General features: G+C 48.7%; 1 protein-coding gene across 1 annotated transcript in view; it reads left to right on the forward strand.

Annotated features, from left to right (window-relative positions):
• LOC118641833 (myosin-16) overlaps positions 1–24,182 on the forward strand; it is a 52,208-nt gene that overhangs the window by 17,598 nt on the left and 10,428 nt on the right. Inside the window, exons 17-34 of the mRNA XM_036279421.1 lie at positions 391–508; positions 1,687–1,807; positions 5,008–5,144; positions 5,567–5,648; positions 7,918–8,091; positions 9,690–9,917; positions 11,174–11,278; positions 13,443–13,529; positions 13,737–13,882; positions 15,273–15,363; positions 15,806–15,862; positions 16,508–16,594; positions 18,470–18,715; positions 19,179–19,296; positions 20,778–20,905; positions 21,226–21,422; positions 22,700–22,832; positions 23,890–24,106. Coding sequence (XP_036135314.1) covers positions 391–508; positions 1,687–1,807; positions 5,008–5,144; positions 5,567–5,648; positions 7,918–8,091; positions 9,690–9,917; positions 11,174–11,278; positions 13,443–13,529; positions 13,737–13,882; positions 15,273–15,363; positions 15,806–15,862; positions 16,508–16,594; positions 18,470–18,715; positions 19,179–19,296; positions 20,778–20,905; positions 21,226–21,422; positions 22,700–22,832; positions 23,890–24,106 — 2,472 coding nt within the window. The remainder of the gene's footprint in view (positions 1–390; positions 509–1,686; positions 1,808–5,007; positions 5,145–5,566; positions 5,649–7,917; positions 8,092–9,689; positions 9,918–11,173; positions 11,279–13,442; positions 13,530–13,736; positions 13,883–15,272; positions 15,364–15,805; positions 15,863–16,507; positions 16,595–18,469; positions 18,716–19,178; positions 19,297–20,777; positions 20,906–21,225; positions 21,423–22,699; positions 22,833–23,889; positions 24,107–24,182) is intronic.

Raw genomic sequence — 24,182 nt, forward strand, 5'->3', positions numbered from 1 at the left:
AGATGTGGGCTCAATCCCCAGTAGAGGGTATGCAGGAGGCAGCTGATGAGTTTTTCTCCCACATCCATGTTTCTCTCTCTCTCTCTCCCTTTCTCTGTCTCTAAAAATTTCAATAAAAACTTATTTTTTTAAATCCCCAACAATGGATCCTCTAAAAATTGTGTTCTAGCCAGTTTGTACAGCATAGTGGTGCCCACCCAAAGAGAAGTCACACTCTGGAGAGCCACTGGGTCTTTGCTGAATTGTGGAGGAGCAGGGAACCCTTGGCAGTGACAGGGGGAGACTAGGGTAGATGACATGGATATTCAGTTCAGACTTCTTGATTGGCAAGGAGTGGCCTGTCCCACCATAGGGTAGTGACTTCACATCCTGTGCCCTCCCTCCTGGCAGGCGTGGTGGATGCCCACCTAATCATGCACCAGCTGGCTTGCAATGGAGTCCTGGAAGGTATCCGTATTTGCAGGAAGGGCTTCCCAAACAGGCTGCAATACCCAGAGTTCAAACAGAGGTGAGTGAGTGGTGTCTTCCTGAAACCTTGGATACAGTTCTCAATTTCCAGGGATTGACTATTGATAAATAAAATCCCATTGTCACAGACACTATGAGTATGATGATGTATGCTGCCTTACTGTCACTACTTTAGCACACATCGGCCCAACTTGCAACTACCAACACCTGCATTTCTTTGCCTGGGGGGTTTCTCTGGGTGCTGGAGCCTGCTTTACTACTTGGCAGGCAGAAAGTATCAAGAATTAATGCCTCCCCAGGAGCAGCCTTCAACTGATGACTAAGCACATTAATGTATAAATATTTCAGCTTCCTCGCACTTCTGGTGGGCTAACTGAAGTGTGTCCTATACTGGATGTCAGATCAGATAGCAACATACTGGTAAATGTTTAACAGGCTCTCCAAGTTTAAAAAAAAAGGAAGCCCTGATTTGTAGTGTCTGCCCGTATCCATGGTGTAAGTGCTTCCACCATGGCTGATTTCAAGCTGCCAATGTGGCATCACTGAATGTGGAGTTGAGACGAGATGCACACTATTCCCTCTTGGGAGCCAGTAGGAGCAGGTTCCAGCTCACCGCTGCTCCTAGTGTCCCCAGCAGGATTAAGATCCAGTTGCCTGTTGTGACAAGTGGCTTGATAACATGCCTTTTATTTGCTTCCCACCCCGCTTCCCAATTAACTACTTGCACTTGAATTCTGGTCTCTGCGTCTTCTTCTGGGGGAACCCAAACCAAGACCCATCTTTGGGATTATTTCTACTCCCTCTCTACTTGCTAGCACATGTGACCACAGATTGAGGGAGTAGGAAAGGTCACCTGAAGTCATCTTGTCCAAGTCATCTTAAGTTCCTAATTAGAGAAGGACTTGTCCAAGATCACAAAGGGGGCTGCTGGTGGGGCAGAAAAAAAGGGGGTTCTCCTGTGCCTGGAATAAAAGAAAGAGTAGTATCTTCATTTCTATGACCATCTCCCCCCTGGACCTCCAACCCACACTGACATTCAATCCCCAAAGTCTCCTGTCAGACCCATCCCTCTGCCTGCTGTGGCATCTGTAAAAGAATTCTATTCCCTGACTCAAGGGCCCTGTCATAGATCAAGGGATAAACTGCATGGACGGGCTTTCATGCTGTCAGCTTAGAGATGACAATGACTGAAAGACTGTTGTCACCCTCTCCTGATAGGTACCAAGTGCTGAACCCCAATGTGATTCCTCAGGGATTTGTAGACAACAAGAAGGCCTCCGAGCTGCTGCTTGCATCCATCGACCTGGATGTAAATGAATACAAAATCGGACATACCAAGGTAGGGTCTCCCGGTGGTGCACCTTCCCTACAACACTCAGCCTTGTTTTAAGAAGGCGAGCTTCAGGGTGTGAATTCCAACTCCACCTGGCTGGTTGCCTATCTTGCACAAGCCTGTCAGCTCATGAGAGCTTCCGTTTCCTCCTCTGAAAAATCAGGGCTCATAAGTTTAGTCTCATGGGATTTTGGGGTGATTAGAAATAGCATACATGAGAATCCAGTTCAGACATAATGCTCCTCAGTAAATGATAGGATATTTCTTAGGACTGTATAAGCCCCAGATTTCTAAAAATAAAAGGAACCCATTAGAATCAAGGTCCTGGATTTGACCAGGGCAGGGCAGGCAGTACATGTGCAGTTGGGCTCTTCAGGTTAAACGCCATAATCACAGCCCACTCACACCAAGAGCTCCAGCCCTGAGCTGGCAGGTAAGTCAGGGTTGACTCAGATGGAGCAGCTACCTAATCCTGACTCCCAGGGCCTAGTCTGTCCTTTGTATGTCCCACTTCCTGCCCCTCCAGAGTCCCATTGGGATTGTTAGGACCAGCCAGGCTGACAGTGCATGGTGTCCATCTATAGCTACCCAACTAGACTGCACCCCAACATGACAGCCAGGGTGACATGGGAGGAGCACTGGCTTTACAGTCAAGAGTGTCAGGCTCATAGTCTGCCTCTGTGTGGCCTGGAGCAGGTCACTTGCCTTTCCCGGTCTCACAGGTGTGGCGCTTCTCCACAGGCCTGGTGTGGCTTGATGCATGTGAAAGCTCCAGCGTACATGTGCATGTAACACATCTGGTCACTCGGCCAATGCTCAGGGCATCCCTTCTGGATACCAGGCATCATCCTCAGCTCTCGGGTTAAACAAATGAACAGAACAGGCGTCCCTAGCTCTCTGGAGCTTGCTGTGTAGCAGTGGGCATTAGCGGAATTGTAACACTGTTCTAGAATCTGCCAGAACTGTTAGCTTTGGCCTCCTTCACAATTAATATGTGCTAGATGCAGCTAAATTGACTTACAGGGACACTCCAGGCTTTGTCACAGTATCATTAAATACTTGAGCTGGAGAAAACCTCGAATACAAGCTCCTTCCCCCATCCCACCTTTGACAGATGGGAAATATAAGAAAGCCTGGAAGAGGGGTGAAGGTGACATGTGCAATGTCATAGAACTAGGCTGGACAGAACAGGACTCAGGCCCTATGACCTGGAAAAAATGGGGCTGACATCACCAATATGACACAGTCTGACACAGCTACCACCTGGGCAGACAGACTGCCTCTTTCAAGGGTCGCACTGGGCACCTCAGGTCCAGGTAAATGCCCAGGGCTGCTTGGGACAGCTTTGCTCCCTGAGGACCAGGCAAACTCTGGCCCCACCCCCCAGCCACACGTTCACCTCCACTGCTCCCCAAAGACCATGCCTCGAAGCCAATTAATTGTGAAATATCAAGTATTTTTACCTCATGGTGGTTAGCTCCCTGGGGTTTTTTTTTGGGGGGGGGGGCAGAAAGGAGTATCCTTTTCTATCCTTTTCCTGTCAGTGTCCATAGCATCCACATAAAGGATTTAGTTGGGTTCTACTCCCTTCCCCCACATACAAAATCACAGACTCTCAGATCTGGGAGGACTTAGGATCCTACATTCCCACTGGGCAGGAGGAGAAACTGGGATCCGCACCCCCACCCAAAGGAGAGTGACTTGACCAAGGTCACATGGACATCCAAGACAGGCTAAGAACAAATGCAGGTCTCCTGGCTCCTTCTATCCTTCTATAAGTTTCTATCATGTCCTATTAGAAGCCTATAAAAAGATGTTACATTATGAAATACACTAATAAAGCAACCACCCATAAGCCCACTTAAAAACCTAGAACTTAATCTTTGCATCTCTTTCCTCTCCTTCCTCTCCACCCTCAAGAGTAACCCTTGTCTTAAAAACATTTCTATCACATACACATATGGCCCCAAGGTTTGCCTAGTTCAAGCTCCATGAAAGTATCATACTCATAGATTGTTCTGTGCCATGCTTTTCTACTTAAACATGTTTCTAAGATTCATCCTTGTTGGTTGGCATGTGACACCCATTCACTGTCACTGCCATGTCATACTGCCTCCAGTGGCCACACCACAATGATCCTTTCAGTGCTGCTGTGTACATCCTTATACATGGTCCTTTGTAGGATGTTCTCTAGAACAAATTCTCAACCTTGACTTTACATTAGAATCATCTGGGGGATTTTTAAAACACCAATGCCGGAGCCCTGCCCCATAAATTGTTTGCAATCACCCAGGCATCTGCATCTTTCCAAAGCCCTCAAGGTGCAGTCAGGGTTGAGATATATGCTGAGGAGGAAAGTTGCCTATGGCAGAGTACGCGCATGTCCAATTTGACGAGAGAATGCCAAACCATCTTCCAAAACTATTGAACCAACTCACCTTCCCCTTGATTCACATCCTTGCCAACACTTGTTTTATCAGAAGTCCTAAAGGTTGCAGTGGGGGAGAGGTGAATGGTATCTTGGGACCTAAGTTTTTCTGGGGATGAGTCCCACTGAAACACCAGAGCTGGATGCCTGAAATTGTGCGGCATTGGAACAATGCTGTCTCCTTTCTAGAAAGTCAACCACCCACCCCTGCTGATCACTATTCCCTCTCTGCACTCCCAGATCCCATGGGACCATGACTATCCATAGGCTGCTTTGCATGGTAGTAAAAAAAGGGAGGCCCCTCGACACCCTGTCTGCCAGGCAATCACAGCAGTGGAGATTATAGCAATCTCGTATTTTACTCAGAGCTTCGCAGTTTACACAAGTACTTTTCTACCTGTTATCTCAGTGAATCCTCATAGCAACCCTCTAAGGTAGAGATCAACATTCCCATTTCACAGATAAGGAACTGGGGCCCTAAGATGTGAGGAGACATGTCCAAGGTGACCCAGCTAGTAAGTGCAAGACCAGGGCTGCAGCCTATAGGAACATCCAAGGGCAAGAGGAACTAGACACTGAGGCTGGCAGTGGTCCTGCTATTGGAGGGATCCAGGCTGGGGCCAGCTGATTCTGAGGGGCCTCAAACACCAGCACCAGACTGTGTCTCTTAATTCTTAAAGACCCTTCTGAACTTTTGGTGCTTTGATTTACCCTCCCTGCAAGTGGCTGCCATTGGTGGCAGCTGGGCTATTTTCAGATAAGTGTGTCTTTCTTCCAGGTGTTCTTCCGAGCAGGCATCCTGGCCAAACTTGAGGACATGCGGGATGACCGTCTTGCCAAGATCATGACGATGTTACAGTGTCGGCTCCGGGGTTTCCTTATGAGGGTCGAGTTCAAGAAGATGCTGGAACGAAGGTAGCATAAACAAACACCAGTGAGGCAGGACCACTGAAGCCACACACATCCACACAGAATGACCAGGGACCCCGCCATACACTCAGCGGTCAGCTCCATTAGTGACACGGTGCAGTGAGATGAGGGCAGGGTGCCAATGACTTTGGACCAATGAACCCTCTTTGGTGCACAGGAAGTCACTGGTAAATGACAATCAAATGAAAGTGCAAGTGACAAAAAAGGGTGGACTCCAAAAACTGCTGATAATGTGGGATTTGGGGCCCAGCGGGTGATTTCCAGTGAGGGAGCAGAAGGTGGGGAGATGCAGGAAGACATGAGTGGTCTGTCTCAGCTTTGTGCTGTCTGAGAAGAATGGTTCCGTCGGGGAAGCCAGGTCCTAACACCTGCATTTTAACCCATGTAACCCTGAATTCTCTTTGCAGAATTGGCCTGAAAGTCATCCAGCGGAACACACGCAAGTTCCTAGAGCTGCGTTTCTGGGGCTGGTGGAAGCTCTACAACAAGGTGAGGGCTGAGGGCCAGGCCAGCCAGAACTGCTACTGTCCGTGGGCTGGGAGCCTCGGTCCTAGGCAGACAGGGTGCCTCCTGGGGGTGGAAAGCCATGGGAAGCAGGTGGCAGTCTAAAAATGAGAGTGCCTTGGAGACGAAGGAGTCCAGCCTCCTTCCGGACAGGGGCTAATTCCTCCCTCAGAAAAATCATAGTGTGTCTTCCCACCATTCATCTCATCCCTCAAAATAAAATACACTTAGAATGGAGAGGGGTCCCCCCACACACACACTCCCCTGCAGAATGCGGGCTTGGTTGTCAGTGCCTCGACTCTGGGGGTTGAAGCATCTTCAACTCCCTTGGTAAAGTCCTTGGCTTCAGAGCTGGAGTGACCTCAGGAAATCACGAGATCTTACGTCTCAGGTTCTCCCAAGAGAGCAGTGAGGGCAGTGTGAGTCAGCCAGGTCCCCCTCAACCAATGCAGGAGGCCGTGGACCATCCTACTGCACGCAGGTTGAATCATGCTGGGTTATGGCATCCCATCTGGGACCCCATCAAGAAGGAACACACCACTGGGCACCAGAGGAGGCCAGGTGCAGGGCTGCCACATGCAGGAGACAGGAGAATGGTTGTCTCAAGGGGCAGCCACGTGGAGAATTGACAGGCTCCAGGTCATCTCCGGTAGCCCTGAGCCTCCCACAGCTCACGCAGAAGCTTCTTTCCCTTCCCATAGAAAAAGCACTTTCAAACAATTGGTGCCGACCACAGATTTAAAGGGAGAACAGTAAGTTCTGCATCTCCAAATGGGCCCACACACAGGCCAATACTCTCAAGGGTCTGAGGTTGCAGAGGGTTCTAGACGAGCATTTCTCAAAGTTCAGTCATCACCACATGTTCCCCACCTGTTCTATGACTGACCTTTTTTCTCTACATCAGCTTACTTTTTTATTTTAAAAGAAAACTTCATTTATTTAACCTGCTTTAATCTTATCCTAAGCAAATGTTATCCATCAAATTATGGATTTGACAAGTTCTGTTTCATTTTTAATTTTTTCAAATTTATTTATGAAATTATTATTGTTAAAAATTATTTTTAAAGTAACCATGTAACAATAAAAATCAAAGGGTTTTGATGCAATGCTTGAATCCATCTCACCTGCCCCCTTTGTGTATATTTTACCGTGTGGGAAGTCCCAGACCAACAGCTTTTAAGGTCCTTTCAAGCAGAACACAAGTGACCACAGATGACAAGGAGACAGCCTAGAATCTTCCCTGTTCTTTACTAAAAAAGTAAAATTTCACTAATCAAACATTCAGGGCAAGGTCCTATTCCAATGAATAAAAACATAAAATAAAAATCCTTTACTCTTAGTATATTGACTAAATGTGAATCTTATATTTAAACCAGGTAGGATGAGTCAATGGGAAAACACACACACACACACACACACACTTTTTAATAGGCTTTCGCTGAATAAAAAGTGTGATGTAGCCCTGGCCAGTTTGGCTCAGCGGTTGGAGCATCGGCCTGCGGTACAGAGAGACCCAGGTTCTGTTCTCGCTAAGGGCACGTACCTCGGTTGCAATTTGTCCCCGGCCCTGGTTGGTCGTGCGGGTGGCAGCCACTCGATGTGTCCCTTTCATGTCGATGTTTCTCTCTCTCTTCCTCTCTTACCTTCCCACTCTATCTGAACAAAAGATGGAAAAATGTCCTCGAGTGAGGATTAAAAAAAAAAAAAAAAAAAGTGTGATGTAGCTGCAAGTTGTGGTGCTTACTATAACCTTTGTATGCAACCTCTGCCACTTTGGAGAGCAGACACAAGAGAGACTGAGAGGCATGAAAAGATATAAAAACAGAGAGATGGAGACAGGAGACAAAGAGAGAGATAAGTAAAGAGACAGAGACAGGAAGAGAGAAGAGCAAGAGAGAGAGATAAGAGAGAAGAGCGAGGGAAAGCAGAGTTGTGAATGTAGCCAGGGCTCCAAACACACACAACTCACAGAACAGATGTAAGCACTGAGTGCAGCTAGACGCTGAAGGCCATCTAACTTTGTGCCCCCTGGGATCAAAGAGCGTCCTGAGGATTGGTCCTAAGAAGGGTGGGCCTTCTCTATGGAGGTCAGAGATGCTTTGGCCTCTGTGGAAAAGGACTTCTCCTCACAGCTGCAGCAGAGTTGCTTTCCACCCCAGTGAGGATATGAGGCTCAGTCTGGCAGAGCCCCCACAGTCCACCTCCTAGCCCCCTGGCAAAGCCCATCTCCCTAACACTCTATGGTGTTGCTCAGGTCAAGCCGCTCCTGAATGTGGCCCGGCAAGAAGAGGAGATGAAGGCCAAAGAGGAGGAGCTGAGAAATGCCATGTCCAAGACACAGGAGCTGCTAAGCAAGGTCAAGGAAATGGAGGAGAAGGTGGCCACACTCAGCCAGGAGAAGAATGACCTCAACATCCAACTGCAGGCCGTACGTGGGGCCGTACGGGGGAGGGATGGAAGCTGGGGGTCATGCAAATGCCCAGACCTCTAGGGTTGCTACAAGTCAAGCCCAAGAATGGAGGGAGAATGAGCCTTCTGAGAATCGTGTGCCTCCAGACTACAGGGAATTCCTAGCCTTCTCTTTTCTTTATTGTAATGTCACCCTGGACCCAACTACCAAAATGTCTTCATTGAATTCTCCCTTGCCCACAGCAGCAGGCTGGGCACACACACATACTCTGTGCCTGTGGGGCCTGTCCAGACCTGGGGCCACAAGATGTGGTGGGAGGAGTCCCCGCAGGGAGCCTGACTCTGTGGTGGGACCGTGGGAACTTGCCCTCTTTGCCTCCTTTTCCTTGTCTGCTGAGTGCAAGCACAGCGGGGGGATCAAAGGACCTCGTTTCCGTGGGTGCCTGATTCAATGGCCCCTACCCCCGTTTTCCAGTATAATGACTGCAGTCACTGCTGCAACCCGCCTGGTTGACCAAGGGTCCTCTGATTTGACCCTCACAACCACCCCTTAAGGCGCCCAATTTTCACATGTATCCTACAGGTTAGAAAACTCAGACCAACATTTAGAGACTCCATCAAGGTCCCAAGCCCATCAGTAGAAAACCCACAACTGGGAGGGGTTCGAGTCTATCTTGGGTTCTTCCTGCTTCACATTGTTTCTTCATATCCTCTTAATATCCCTGAGAAGTTTCTCAAGCCGAGAACCCTTTTTTGTTTTGTTTCGATTTGTTTTGCTAATCTTCACCCAAGGATATTTTTTTGGTAATGATTTTTAGAGAGAGTGGAAGGGAAAGGGGGAAGGGAAAAGAGAGAGAGACATCAATTGGTTGCCTCCTGCACGCACCTCAACCGGGTCCAAGGATCAAACCTGCAACCCAGGTATGTGCTCTTAACCTTAACCCATGACCCTTCAGTGCGCAGGCCAATGCTGTAACCATGGAGCCACACTGACCAGGGCACCGAAACCTCATTTTATGTTTGGGAAGACTGAGGCTGAGTGAGACCACTATAATAAAAGACTCTTCCAGTTATAGAAGCACCTCATGTGCGCCATCCCCTTACGCCTCACAGTGATTGTTTCCCTTATTTTGCGGACCAAGATCTGAATTTCTGTGAAGTTATGCCATGAACCAGAAGTCACACAGCTGGGCCAGTCTTCTGCCTCTGTGGCTAGTTGTCATTTTATACCACTGATCCCATCTCTGGAAGACCCCAGTGGACCCCCATGTTGTCCTTCCTCTGCCACTTTTTGCCTGTGTGACTTTTGACGGCTACATCACTGCTAAAACCTTAATGTGCATCTGATCACCTGGGATCTCATTAAGAGCAGATTCAAATGCAGCGGGTCTCAGATGGGGCCTGAGATTTCGCACCTAACCAATTCTCAGGTGTTGCAGCTGGCCCGGGTCCACACTCCTAGACTACACGCTATTACACACATCGCAAAAGAGCTCACAGCTAGCCCAGGCCCCTGTCCAACCCCAGGACACATTTTGGGGGGGCTTGTCAGCCCAAGGATTGTCACCTATGGGTGCCTGGACCCCTGACTTTGAATGGGGCTCTTCCCTCTATCAGGAACAAGAGAACCTAAATGATGCTGAAGAGCGCCTGACACAGATGATGAAGACCAAAATGGAGCTGGAGAGCCAGCTCTCAGACATGCGGGAGCGGCTGGAGGAAGAGGAGGGCACAGCTGCCTCTTTGAGTGCCAGCAAGCGCAAGCTAGAGGGGGAGCTAAGCGACCTGAAGCGTGACCTGGAGGGCCTTGAGACCACGCTGGCCAAGACAGAGAAGGAGAAGCAGGTGAGGAGGCCTTGGGCACACGATGCTCCTCTCAGGGTCAGAAAAGCCCAGCCAGCTCACCCTGCAGGGGCCACACCTGGAGCCACACAGCACTGTTCCCAGGACCCTAGCCACCAGCCATATGGGGTTATTTTTTTTAATCCTCACCCAAGGATATGTTTATTGATTTTAGAGAGAGGAGAAGAGGGAGAGAGAGAGAGAGAGAGAGAGAAGCATCAATTGGCTGTGTGCCTTCCCCACCACCCCCCACATGTGCCCTAACTGAGGCTCGAATCCACAACCTTTTGGTATATGGGATGATGCTCCAACCAACTGAGCCCCCCAGCAGGGCCACATGGAGTTATTTTCACTTGATTCAATACAGTTTAAAACATGGTTCCTCGTTCAACCAAATCGCATTTTGAGTGCTCAATAACCACACATAGCTAGTGCTATGGTGTTGGACAAAGCAAACTGAGAACATGTCCATTGTTACAGAAAGTTCTATTAGAGCAGCTGCCTAAGGGGACTGAGAGCCCTTCCCATCGTGGCGCCATCCAGACTCAAACCTGACTGGTTCTCCTCAAGCCTGGGATTCCAGGCATCTGCATTAGCCTGCTGCCCACTCGGCCTCAGCATCCCTGGCCCCGCAAGGAACATTCTGCCAGCACCAAGTCCACCCTTCCTCCCTTCTCAGGAGAGGCAACCCTATGAGTATATTGGGGCCACCTATAGCTGCTGGATTTCTGCCGAAACAAGCAGTTGCTACTCCCCCCTCCCCCAGGTGGCTCCAGGGGGAGCCCCTGGCTCCAAATACTATCAGGCTGGCCCTTGGCCCCAAGGCCCCTTCCTACCTTTGTAGGGGGGTGGGGTCCATGAGCAGGGGAAGATAGACGACTAAACCAGTGCCTCTCCAGCTCTGATGTGCACACAAACCATCGGGATCCTAATAAGATGCAGGTTCTGGGTCCACAAATCTGGCAAGGCCCCAGGATCCATGTCTCTAACACTCCTCTCGGTCAGCTGATATCCAAGGACCAGGCTTTGAGTAGCAAAGTCCTGAACTGGTGGTTCCTGCTGCTCTCTCCGCTCCTAAGATTCTGACTTGGTTGGTTGGGGTGTGCCGCGGGTGTCGGCATTTCTCAGGCTCCCAGGTGACTCCAAAGTACAGCCAAGCTGAGGACCCTCTTTCAAAACAAGTGCCTCCTCCTCCCCTCCTCCCACCGGAGGGTGTGCCCAGCCTTAAAGACCTGTCTCTCCCCAACCCGGGTTTCCAGGCCCTGGATCACAAGGTCCGCACCCTGACTGGGGACCTCTCACTCCGAGAAGACTCCATCGCCAAGCTCCAGAAGGAGAAGAGGGCCCTGGAGGAGCTGCACCAGGTAAGTGCCACCCACTTCTCCTCTGTCAGAGCAGGCAGAGCTCAGAGACTAGACACCCTGGTTCAAATCCCAGATTTGCCGCCCCACGCTAGGGGCCCTGAGGGAATTCACAGAGTCTCCCTAAGTCTCAATTTCCTCATCAGTGAAGTGGGCATGGTCACATCTTGAAGCCCTTCTTTCAGGTTTATTGTAAATGGGACGACCATATAATTCATCACCCAAACTAGGACAGTGTTCAGAGTGAAAGGGGGACAACAGGCAGGAGGCAGGATGGCCGCAGGCACACTGGAGGTCCCCAGAGTCATAGGATGAAACAAGGCATAGGGAGGTGCCCTTGAGCTTGGAAGCACCAGTGAATCCTGCTGCATCGCTGCAACAATGCACATGAGCTCCTGAGGTCACAGAGACCCACCCAACTGACACGGGCTCAGGCTCCTAAAGGCAGGGCCAGCTCTGACCACCCACCAGTGCTGACTGTGGCATAGGGCACCTCCTACCTCTGGAAACAGGTGCAAAGAGCAAGTCGAAGCTCAGAACCAGACAGTGGACCCTGTTTTTGCTGACACCTGAATCCACATGTCCCCCAAGCTGCCTCTGGAAATACCTCCCCTAAGTCTGTGACTCTCAACTATACCAAACCCAGAGCCTCTTTTTATAACATATACACCCAATTCTCATTATTCAAAGTAGTTATGTTCTACAAAGTCATCACACACTGAATTAGCAAATACTAAACCTCTATTCCTAGGGGAAAGTTAGAGTTAGGTTCCTGCAAGCATCTCATCACATTGTGTCAACCAATCAATACATAATACGTACGATTTAGATCAATACATTATATTGTTTTTTGTGTGTATGTGTGTTTAAAGAAGCCTTATTTAGTACATATTGTTGATTCCTTAACATTGAACCCTTGGTCAATAGCACTCTATCTCATGCCTGAACAAAGTTTATCTAATACACAATTTTCTCCGTAAGGAACATCAAAGCCTTCTTGTGCTTAAAAACACTAGACAGCACTATGTTTGGGTGCCATTTTAGACAGTGAAATCACCATCAAAATTACAAAAATTTAAAAAGCGTGACACTGAATAGACGGTGAAAAGAACACTTGTTTGCAGTATGAGCTGAAACAAGAAGGCAGAGCCGGTCTCATTTGACCTCAGCCGAAAACCCCAAGTGACTCAAATTTCTCACCACTCTGCTCATATCTGTGAATGACTGTGAAAGCACCATAGTATCAATTTGGGGATTACAAATCATTTTAGGAAGTAGGTAAATTGGCAGGTGGATAATCCACATATAATGAGGGCTGACTATTTTGGAAGGCTCTCTTACTATCCTGAAATAAACATTATAATGCTGTAACTAATACAGAACTTCAAAATATCAATAGAGTACCTTTCAATAGAAAGGAGAAATAAATGGAAAATCATTTATAATAAATAATAGGGCTGTCCGTGTGTAAAAGGTAAAACAGATCGACTAGTAGATGTGAGCAGTGAGCTGTCCGCCTGAACTCATTTGTAGCGGCTTCAGACAGGCACAGAAGGATGTGTTGGTGACCCAGAGAGCAAAGTGTGGCTGATAGTGAAGTGGTAAATAACTCTTGGGGAGATTTTGATAACAATACATAAATCTTCTCTCAATTTTCAGAGTAGATCATTCTTTAAAAATGTAGTATATATTAAATGAAAAAAATTTTTGAGTTATATGTACAGTGGTGGTGGTTCTAGGTTCAGAAAAGGATAAATGGTTGTTTTATTTACATGAAAGCCTGGGGGGGGCGTCAGGCATGTGGACTGCAGAATTACTCTTCGTGGTGCTGGATGGTGCAGAGCAAGGCAAGATGTCCAGCATCCCTGGAACCACATACTAAGTGCCAGTGTGGCCCCCATTCATAGTGACAACAAGAAGCCCCCCCCCACACACACACAGATTTCTACATGCCCTGTGGAGAACCAGAGCCTCCCTACTGACCTGAAGGCCTACCTGCTGTTGACAGGTGCTCAAGTCTGCTGTGACCCCACCCAGCACCCAGGAGCAGGTGCTCAGTAGCTGTAAGTCAACTCAACTCTCAGCTCAGAAGTGACATCAGAGAACCAGGTCTGATCAGCTGCTCCTGCATGCATTGTGGGACACACATATGTACCTTTTCTTCCAGAAAACCCTCGACGACCTGCAAGCTGAGGAGGACAAGGTGAATCACCTGACCAAGAGCAACAGCAAGCTCAACACCCAGATCCACGAGGTAATACCCCATGGCCAGGCCAATTCTATAGCTCAAGAACCAGGTCCACCCCTGAGCACAGGGTCCTCAGATATATTTTGGAAACTGGACTGACACATTTTCCAGGGAAGTGAGGGCTTTCTGATGCCACAGTTAAGGAACCAGGCCCAGTCTGGTTTCTTATTGTGTTCTGGCCTGAGAATCCCCGCTCCTCTACTTTCTCCACAGCTGGAGGATAACTGGGAACAGGAAAAGAAAATCCGGGCAGAGGTGGAAAAGGCTCGTCGGAAAGCTGAGGGTGACTTGAAGATGACCATTGACAATCTCAATGAGATGGAGCGGTCCAAGCTAGATCTCGAGGAGGTGGTGAAAAAGTATGCCCGTGTAGTCATTCATTTCATCCTTCACAATATTAACAGTATCTAGCACATTCTGGATGGTGCCAGGTGCCAGGCACTGTGCTGAGGGTTTCACATGTATCTATGTCTGTTGCCAGCACCACTATATGCCAGACAGTGTACCCAGCACAGAGGATATAGGGAGAAAGGAATAGAAGCTTCCCTGTCTGGAGGGAGCTCCCAGCCTTAGACAGGGCCTATTGGATGATGAGAAGAAGACTGGTATGGAGCAATGCATACACTCCAGAGGGCAGAAAGTTTGTAGAAAACTATAACCTGGGCTTTCAAAGATCACAAGATGATGGGGTATTTTATCAATATCACTCTGGCAATAACATGGAGGAAAGGTGGAATGGAAAAAAACTAAAAGCAAGAAAATAATTGGAAGTCTACTGCAATAGTCTAGGCATAAACCTGAATGAACTAAGTAAGAAGCTGATGGGATAGAAATAAGGAGTAAGATGAGAAAAAGGGAGTAGCCCTGGCCAGTTTGGCTCAGTGGTTACAGCTTCGGCCTGGGATCCAGAGAGACCCGGGTTCGGTTACGAGGGCGCGTATCTCGGTTGCAGTTTGTCCCCAGCCCTGGTTGGGTCGTGCGAGAGGCAGCCACTGGATCTGGACGTGTCCCTTTCACGGCGATGTTTCTCTCTCTCTCTCTCTCTCCCTCACACTCTGTCTGAACAAAAAATGGAAAAATGTCCTTGGGTGAGGATAAAAAAAAAAACAGAAAAGAAAAGAAAAAGGGAGTAGAATTTGGACAGGGCATCTTTGAAATATATTTTTCTAAGGCCATTGTAAAGCGCTTCAGACTGCTGTGAGGGGCATATGCAGGAACATCTGCATCTCAGCACGTTCCTTCTTCTGTGGCACACCCAGAAGATGCATGTAGCCTTGCCTGTCCTCCTCATCCACTTGGTCTGTCAGCTTAGTTTTCATACATGGCTCCTTGACGTGGAACTCACATCAAAAGAAGACAGTCTTTTCTGGAAAGCTTTGGAAGAACATTTCACCCCCAAAAGCAAAGCATTAAAGTGATTCTATAGCCCCTAGAATTTAAACTGTACCAGAGCAGTGATTTCTGTCTAATTTGTTCACTGACTTGTCCCTACAATCCCAAACAATGTCTGGCACATAGTAGGTGCTCAATAAACATAAGTCAAATTAATAAATACATGAGTGAAAGGATAAGTGAATGAAAAGCCTGTGGAACAGATTCCATAGGGTGAGACCCCAAAGGCCAGAGGTTTGGGGCAAGTAGTTTTCAGCAGGTTTAAGGCCTCCTCCAGCAGCCCAGTCTCTATTCACTGGTCAGCTTGCTGGTCTACCCTCAGAGCTTTTCCTCACGATATCAAAACTTCTTTTGCAGGAGGGATATGGAAATCAATTCTGTCAACTCTAAATATGAGGATGAGCAGTCTCTGAATTCCACACTGCAGCGGAAACTAAAGGAACACCAGGTATGTCTAGGACCGAGAAGACTGAACTCACCTATTGAGATACACTTCCCTGCACCCTTCACTCACAGAAGCTGATTGGCTACTAAATTTTCCAAAGGAGCAAGACTGTCACAGAGTGGCCCATGTTCAACTCACTCAGGATTAAATTCAAAGTCCTTACAATGGTTACAGGACCCTCCACAATCTAGCCTCAGCTCCCTCACTGACCTCATCACCCACCATTCCTCCAAACCACACTGGCCAGCCATGCTGGTTCCTTGAGGGGACTCACATACCCCAGCCTCCCTCCTGCCCCAGGGCCATTGGTTCCCTCTGCTTTTGACAGTGCCCATCATGTTTAGCTTCCTTCCATTACCTCCACTCTAAAAGGCTAAGTGGGTAAGTTTCTCACACAGGAGAAATAATCCCCCTCAACCCTCTTCCACTGCTATTTGTCTGCTAGGCCCGAATCGAGGAACTGGAGGAAGAACTGGAAGCTGAGAGGGCAATGAGAGCCAAGGTAAATGGCATACTTCTTTCACGTTTTTTGAGTCAAAGTACCTAATGCCAGCTACAATCCAACCATAAGCAGAAACAGAGAGGAGGACAGGATTCTAGTCGAAAAGTCCTCATTATTTCTTGAGCACCGACTGTGTGCCAGGCACCATGCTGCATGTGGACATTAATTATGATATAAGATGCAAAGATGTTGTCTGTGGTACGAGACCAAGGAGAGGAGGCTAACTCTGCCTGGGGCAGGTGGTGGAAGCATCATTAGCCTGGGGACTCAAAGATTGAATTCAATGGCTGAGGCAGGCAGGAATTTCTAAGCTGAGGGGATGAAACTACATCTGCACAGATACAAAGGTATAAAAGGAAGAGCAAAGAGTGGAGGGAGGGTTGAGGGCAGGAATCCTACAGGGGATGAGGCCAGAATGCTGGTGGGAAATAAATCATATGACACCTAAACTTCCAGATTCAGCCATACTGGGCTGGTGGGTAGCATGGGCATTAAGGCCCACCCACTGCAAGGAGGACAGACAGCATCCTTCACTGAGCATGTGGAGTAGCAGACAGAGTGCAGAGCTCCCCAAGCACAGGACTGGCCTCGTAGACACCATGTAGAAAGAGGGCCTCATGGATGGGTCATTCACTCTCACCCCAGGTGGAGAAACAACGCAGTGACCTGTCCCGGGACCTTGAAGACCTCAGCGACAGGCTGGAAGAGGCTGGGGGAGCCACATCTGCTCAGGTACCATCCTTGGGGGCCCTAGTAACCCCAATTTCTGCCCACCTGCAGGGAGAAAAAAATGCTGGATGATGAACAGAGGAATAAAGACCAGTCAGTTTTTGCTGAATTCCTGGGGCTAGCTTGAGGAGAAACCAATTAGTAATAAAGAGTAGGCAAGAGAGAAGCTGGTTCGGTCCACTTCCTTCTGGGGCTCCTTAGTTCAGTGGCACTAACGGAAACAGGATTTGGATTGGATGCAGAGGGCAGGTATTCTAAAATATATCATATTAATAAAAACTTTGAGGTACAGTAAGGCCAGAAGATGAGGAAAGGATTGCCATTGAAGAGATACAGCTGACCCTTGAACAACACAGATTTGAACTGCATGAGTCCACTTATACACAATTTTTTTTTCAATTGACCTGTGTAGTTTCAACCTGCATTGTTCAAGGGTCAACAGCAGTTTGCTAGTTTCCAAAAGGAGGGGGCATGCTATGCAGAGCCACGCAGGGAAGCCCCAGGGTCAGTCAGGAGACAAAGGGAGGGGGATTTGTGGGCAAGAGCCTTTATTATGGTTTCTGAGTAAGGAATAAGCAGGGAATGGGAGCAGGCTTAAAGTAGATAGTTTGGATAATTTCAGGGGGTTCTAGGGCATAGGGGTCATCCCTAGTTGTCTGGTACCTGGCCCTGGGTGATTAGGGCGAGTGGACAGTGGCTGAGAGCATGAGAGCCACACATAGGAAGGGGTTGGGTGCATGGACTCTAGATTGGTTGGTTGCGATTGAAATTGAGTTGTTTGCTATCTCTAGGAATTAGCTAACCCTGGGAGGGGCCATCCTTTTGAGATCAGCAAGGCCCCAGATGTCAAAGCACCAGAATACAGAAAATAAAGACCATGTTACTAAAGTAGGGTGACCCCACACTCCAAAAGCACTCCAGTGAGAGGCAAATGGGGGCTGGAATCTGAGCCGTGCCTCCTGGGGTAGAACATATCTTCCTCCAACTCACATGAAGGCATCATGGGAACCAGAAAAAGCCACACGATACTCTCCTAATTTCATAAAGTCAGCTCTCTTGCAAATGTGGACCCTGGGTCAGAGTGGAGAGCAGGAATGGTGTCCCTTATCACTGGAAGGCTAAGCATCCTTCCCTGTGGCCCCCTGGACTCCACGTCGCATTCCCTCATCATCCTGGCCACAGTCTGCTCCTTGTGGGGCTGAACTAAAGCTGGTATCCAGCTGTGGTTGGATCCTGGCAGAAAACAAAATCATCCCAAATGGTTTGAATGAGGGGCATTAGCAAAGGGACTATCTCTAGCAGTGCAGAGAGATAAGGGAACAACAACAGGAGGCCATTAGAGCAAGAGCTATGGATAAGAAGAGGCTGCCTGGTGGGTTCCTTCTGACGGCTCTGGGAAAGCATCTATTCCAGGCCTCTGTCTCAGCGCCCGATGGTTTGCAGGCAATCTGTGCTGTTCCTTGCTGATAGCTGCATCACCCAGTCTCTGCCTCTGTGGTCATATGGCCTTTATCTTATATGTCTCTCTGGGTCCAAATTTCCCTCTTACAAAGACAACCAGCCCCCAGATTAGGGCCCACCCTAATCCAGTATGACATTTTAACTTGTTTACATCTGCAAAGACCCTATTCCCAAATAAGGTCAAATAAGGTATCAGCGTTAACATTTGAACATATCTATTGGGGAAACATAATTCAGCACAGAACACTTCTAAACAAATCCTATGGGCAACCCACCCAGAGGTTTAGGATTGATATTTCAATCAGGACACCTCATTGGTAGGGTGCAGGAATATCGGGACCATTGAGCAGGTGAGCGTGTCCACCCCAAGGAGACCAGTGCCAGCCAGTCCTGCTAAGCCCTGCTTCTCTTCCCCAGATTGAGCAGAATCGCAAGCGGGAGGCCGAGCTGCTGAAACTGCGGCGGGAGCTGGAGGAGGCGGCCCTGCAGAGTGAGGCAACCGCCTCTACTCTGCGCAAGAAACACACAGACTCCATGGCTGAGCTGACAGAGCATGTGGAGAACCTGCAGAGAGTCAAGTCCAAGCTGGAGAAGGACAAGCAGGTCATGAAGGCCGAGATCGACGACCTCAATGCCAGCATGGAGACTATGCAGAAGTCCAAGGTGAGGGAAGCCCCCACCCCGGAGCCTCAGGGAGGTGCCCTGGCATTGGCTCCTGCACAGACTTTCCCTGAGCCCCCAGCAGGCCCAAGTCATGTTCTGGATGTTGTGAAGGGAGCCAAGGTGAACCTGTCACAGACCCCACCAACTATGTATATAACCTTGGCCAAGTCACATAACCTAACTGTGCCTCAGTTTCCTTATATGTAAAATGGGGATAATAAAAATCCCTACCTCAAAGCACTGTTGTGAGGGCTACAAAAGTCCCTGGCACATAAGAAAAGCTCAATAAAGATGTGCTACTAAGATTATGATTACATTACTATGACTATATCCTCAAGGAGTTGGAAACCTGGGAGGTGGCAGTAGGGGAACCCAGGAGGGATGCAGGGAGGGCCTAGCCTGGTTTCCCCTAGTACATGCAGCCTGGCCCCATTTCCCTACTGAACGCACTCTTCCTGAGCAGATGAATGCTGAGGCCAATGTCCGAAAGCTGGAAGATAGCTTAGCAGAAGCCAATGCCAAGGTGGCTGAGCTGGAAAGAAACCAGGCAGAAATCAATGCCATCAGGACCCGCCTCCAAGGTGAGCTCACTCTTCCCAACAGCTTCCTAAGGAACAGTGCATGGAACAGAAGAGGGATCCACAAAGAAACTGAAATGGTCCCTAGGTCCTCTCCCCAGAGCTTTCTTGGTTTTGGAAAATTCACATCCCCTGTGATGACACAGGAGATTTTATTTTACCCTCTGAGTGTTCTAAGTCACATTTTTACAGTGTAAAACAGGAAACACTATTCAAAGCATTTTCATATCAGTTCTCTCCACCACCCTGTGAGATCGGCAGGAGGGGCAGCCATACTGATACTTTTTAAACATTTTAAAACATGACCCACATAGTAACATAAACTGAACATATGTCACTAATCAGGAAACAAGAAAAATGGCAAAGCTGCCTTTGCAGAGCACAAGAGGTGAGATTGACATAGTCCGTGGGGAAATGAATGCTCAAGGAACTTTGCTAAATTAGATGCAAAACTGGTTAATGTCCTGCAGGACAACAATACTGCAATCTCTGGTTTGATTTGGTTTTAGTTTTTGTTTTAAGATTTTTTAAATTGATTTTTAGACAGACAGGAAGAGAGAGGGAGACAGAGAGAAACATCCATGTGAGAGCTCAACATTGACAGGCTGCCTCCTGCACTCCCCCCTGCCAGGCATCAGGCTGACAACCCTGGCATGTGCCCTGACTGGGAATCAAACCAGCAACCTTTCAGTGCAGGGAACGACACTCGACCAACTGAGCCACACCAGCCAGGACTATTTTTGTTTTTCTATCAGAGGAAATTCTTTGCACTTCAGGATTTAGATAATTTGGAACTTATTGCCATACAAGTTAACACCTAACGTTGCAGAGGCTGGGCTCTAACCAGAGTAAACAGTCAGTCAAACAAAGGTGCATTCCCTGAGAGAAGTTAATACTCCGTGGCGAGCCGGTTAGACCAGCTCCGGTGTGACACCAGAGAACCTGCAGGCATCTTTTCGCCTTATTTCCCACATTCTGAATACTATTTAAAGTCGATATCCCCATGTGACAGATGAGAAAAGTGAGGCTCAGTGAGATGAAGTGACCAAACTAACGACTTACAGAGCAGAACCGAAAGCCCGATCTTCCTCTCGGACTCATGCACCTCTTCCTGGCCTCTGGCCCCTGCAATCAGTCCACAAATGACAGGAATGTAGTAGGTTCTGGAACCGTTGACAAATATAGTTTACAAAGTAAACACTCTACCCCACTGTGCTCTCCAAACTCCTTTACTGTATCTCCTGCCAGGGGTCAGGGCTTTGTCATCTGAATGAAGCCCTTTGCACCATGCAAGTTACGTGGATGCTGGTGACTCCTGGGCACTTGCTCCGCTCCTGGGATGACTTCACTTGGGTGACTAGTGTGGTGGTCACTGTGCTCCCAGTGTTTACTGGGCACTTTGGGAGCCATGCCCTAAGGGAGCTTAGGATCTGGCTGAGCAGCCAGTTCTTCATCCAATATTTCTTCCCTTTGTTCTCAACCAGCTGAAAATAGTGAGCTGAGCCGGGAATACGAAGAATCCCAGAGCCGACTCAATCAAATACTGCGGATAAAGACATCACTGACATCCCAGGTGGACGATTATAAGAGGCAGTTGGATGAAGAGTCCAAGGTTTGTTTGGGGCTGGGGTTGGGGTGAGAGAGCTGCCTCCTTTTAGAAAATTATAGGTTATGAAGATGTAGAAGGGACATGGAAAATATTTGATCCACTAACAAGTAAAAAAGTTAACTACAAAGCTGAAGTATGCTATGTGTATGACTAAGTGAAATTATATATCTTGTGGACAGTCATTAAAAGGAAAATAAACCCCGATGGACTTTTCCCCCTTTACTTGCTGCACTGTTGATCTAACATTACAAATACCTAAGTGCTGGCCCTGGGGGCCGTGGAGAGACCGGTAGGCCTCTGACAGGCTCGTGTGGTCCCCACAGTCTCGCAGCACAGCTGTGGTGAGTCTCGCCAACACCAAGCACGACCTGGACCTGCTGAAGGAACAGCTGGAGGAAGAGCAGGGAGGCAAGTCGGAGCTGCAGCGCCTAGTGTCCAAACTCAACACTGAAGTGACCACCTGGAGGACCAAGTATGAGACTGATGCCATCCAAAGGACCGAGGAGCTGGAGGAGACCAAGTGAGCTCAGCCTGCGCCAGGAGAGCGGGGAAGGCCAAGCAGGTGGTTGGGTGTGGGATCTCACCATCGTCAGCCACAGCTGAGGCCAGGGCCATGCCCAGAAGAAGGCAGTTCACAGGTTCCTCTCAAAGTGGGGATGAGTGTCTGGCAGGGGAGCCCACTCACCGCCAGCCTTCAGGTTCCACCTTCAAGGGCTCTCTTCCCTACATCCTCTGCCTTAAAGTGCTCAGGCTCAGACAGGGAAGGCAGGAGCAGGGGCTCCCCCTCCAGGCAGGGCTTCTCTGCCTCTGAAGTGCTGAGGAAGCCTCCACAAGCCTGGTGGGTCTGGGGTGGGGGCCTCTCCGTCATGCTGGCAGTACACAGACCACACTCAGTGGCAAAACTTTCCACTCTGCCTTTCTCCAGCTCTGTGGTAAATGTTCTCAAGTCCTTTGAGCTTTCTTCCTCGTTCACAAATGAGAGAAGTGGACACTGCTTGATGGGCCTGAGGAAATAAAAGTGGACACATCCTGGGATGACTTAACTTGGGTGGCTGGTGTGGTGGTCACCCCCCTCTTGCATAAGAAGAGGCTGCTTGGTGCCCATGGGCCCACGCACCCAGGGAAGCCCTGCGTGTGAGCCACTCTGCCAGGCGTGAAGGAGACCCCAGCCTGCTTGCTGAGCCTTTCGCTCACTGGAATTTGTGGTGACAGGATAGCAATAACCACAGTGCCTTCCAGCTGACACACATCTTTTATCTAAAGCTCTTCATCTATTGAGGCTACATCTGCCTTCCTGTAGCTTCCCCTCCTGCCCTCCAGCCCTTTTCTATTTTCTATTGCGAGCTGCCCCGGAGCTGCCTGCTTTCACTCTGGGCGAAACCTAAACCTCAGTCCCTCACCTCTCTCTGCCTGGCACCTGTTCCCCAGACACCCACAGCGCCCTTACCCTCCCTCCCGCGGGCCTTTGCTCATGTGTCCCCTTCTCTGCTTTATTTTCTCCGTAGTGTCTATATGTTGTGTATTGTCTGTCCCCATCTGGAACAGAACTCACATGAGGGCAGAGATCTTCATCTGTTTTGTTTACCGCTGCTTCCCTAATGCCTAGAATGATACTTGGCACAGAAGGGAAACAAATCTTTGTTGAATTAGTCAATGGACAGTGGTTGCTTCCTCTAAACACACCGCACTCCGTCTGCACCTTTTCCATCGTGACACCAGAGCTCAGCGCCACTCCCCAGCTCCCCTGCCTGTGGGCTCCTATGTTTCCTTGATAGCCCCCCTCGCCCTCATCCACAGGAGGAAACTGGCCGCCAGGCTCCAGGAAGCAGAAGAGACAGCTGAGTCTGCCCAGGCCCGGGCTGCCTCCCTTGAAAAAAATAAACAGAGACTCCAGGCAGAAGTCGAGGACCTCACCATTGACTTGGAAAAGGTCAGAGGGTCAAAGGCTTTAAGGCTGCCTGTTTGCCAGGTCAAAGGGCCCACAGGGGGCTGGATGAAACTATTGCATGTCTGCAGTGAGCAGGAAGAAATAGTGGTCTATGAGGATGAAACATAGGGTTTGTATACAGGCCCCCTGGACACAGGCTCCTACTTGAATGTGTTTATATATACTCATAATTCTAAGATCTTAACATCAACAAGCCACTATTTTAATAGATCCATGACAAGGATAAAACTTAGTCTGAGGAAGTCATGTAACATATTGTCCCTGTTCCTTTGGCTCTCACAAAAACCATGTCCCACAGAGTTTGTATGGCTAAATATTCCTTTTTGCATCCCTGGTTCAGACTGATTTGCCAGTCTTCAGCTGAATTAAATAAGATTCCTACTACACATACCCATGTGATCTTGGTCCAGACAGGACCATTGCTTCATGCCAGCTATGAGGGGCAGATGGTCACATCCATGTGAAAGGCTTCAGAAAATCGTCCTAAAACCCCAAAATTTTTGCTCCTTCCAAATTAGGACGTTATGCAGAATTTTACAAAATCCAGCATTGAACAGCAGCAAATACATACTTGCCAGAGGGTTATGAAAAAGATGACAGGTCTATGAAAAAATAATGTCTAAGACTACTCAGCTTTGATTCACAAGAAAAATAATATCAACCAATCTCTGAGTTGGACAATGATGTGTAATGTATATTATTAGGACATTATAGAGAAATACACTATGGGGAATTGGGTGAATGTCATCTGGGAAGGCCTCTGTGGCCCAGATTCCTCATTTTACACTTGAGAAAATTCTAGCCTAGGAGGGTAAGGTAGACCGCCCAACGTCACACATCTAGTAGCAGAAGTTTTAGAACTGGAATATAGCTCTTTCCTGACCCCCTAGTTTGTGCTTGTGCCATAAACATTTAATTATATCCCAATGCTCAAGAAGTCTGTGATCACCACAGTCACTGGGGAAGGAGAGGAAAGGAAGGGAGGGGGGCAGCAGGAGGGGAAAGGGGCAGGAAAGTCAGAGACCAATGCTCTCTTTAGGCCAATGCTGCAGCTGCTGCTCTGGACAAGAAGCAGCGGGTCTTTGACAAGATGCTGGCTGAGTGGCAGCAGAAGTGTGAGGAGCTGCAGGTGGAGGTGGACAGTTCACAGAAGGAGTGCCGCATGTACATGACAGAGAGCTTCAAGATCAAGACTGCCTACGAGGAGTCCCTGGAGCACCTCGAGTCAGTGAAAAAGGAGAACAAGACCCTGCAGGGTGAGTCAAGGGCAGGCAGGTGGGCCTGCAGGGACAAAGACACAGCCAGGGCCCCCCCGAGCCCCTGCCAGATACA

This window comes from Molossus molossus, unplaced genomic scaffold, assembly GCF_014108415.1.
Source record: "Molossus molossus isolate mMolMol1 unplaced genomic scaffold, mMolMol1.p scaffold_m16_p_3, whole genome shotgun sequence".
Taxonomy (NCBI): Eukaryota; Metazoa; Chordata; class Mammalia; order Chiroptera; family Molossidae; genus Molossus; species Molossus molossus.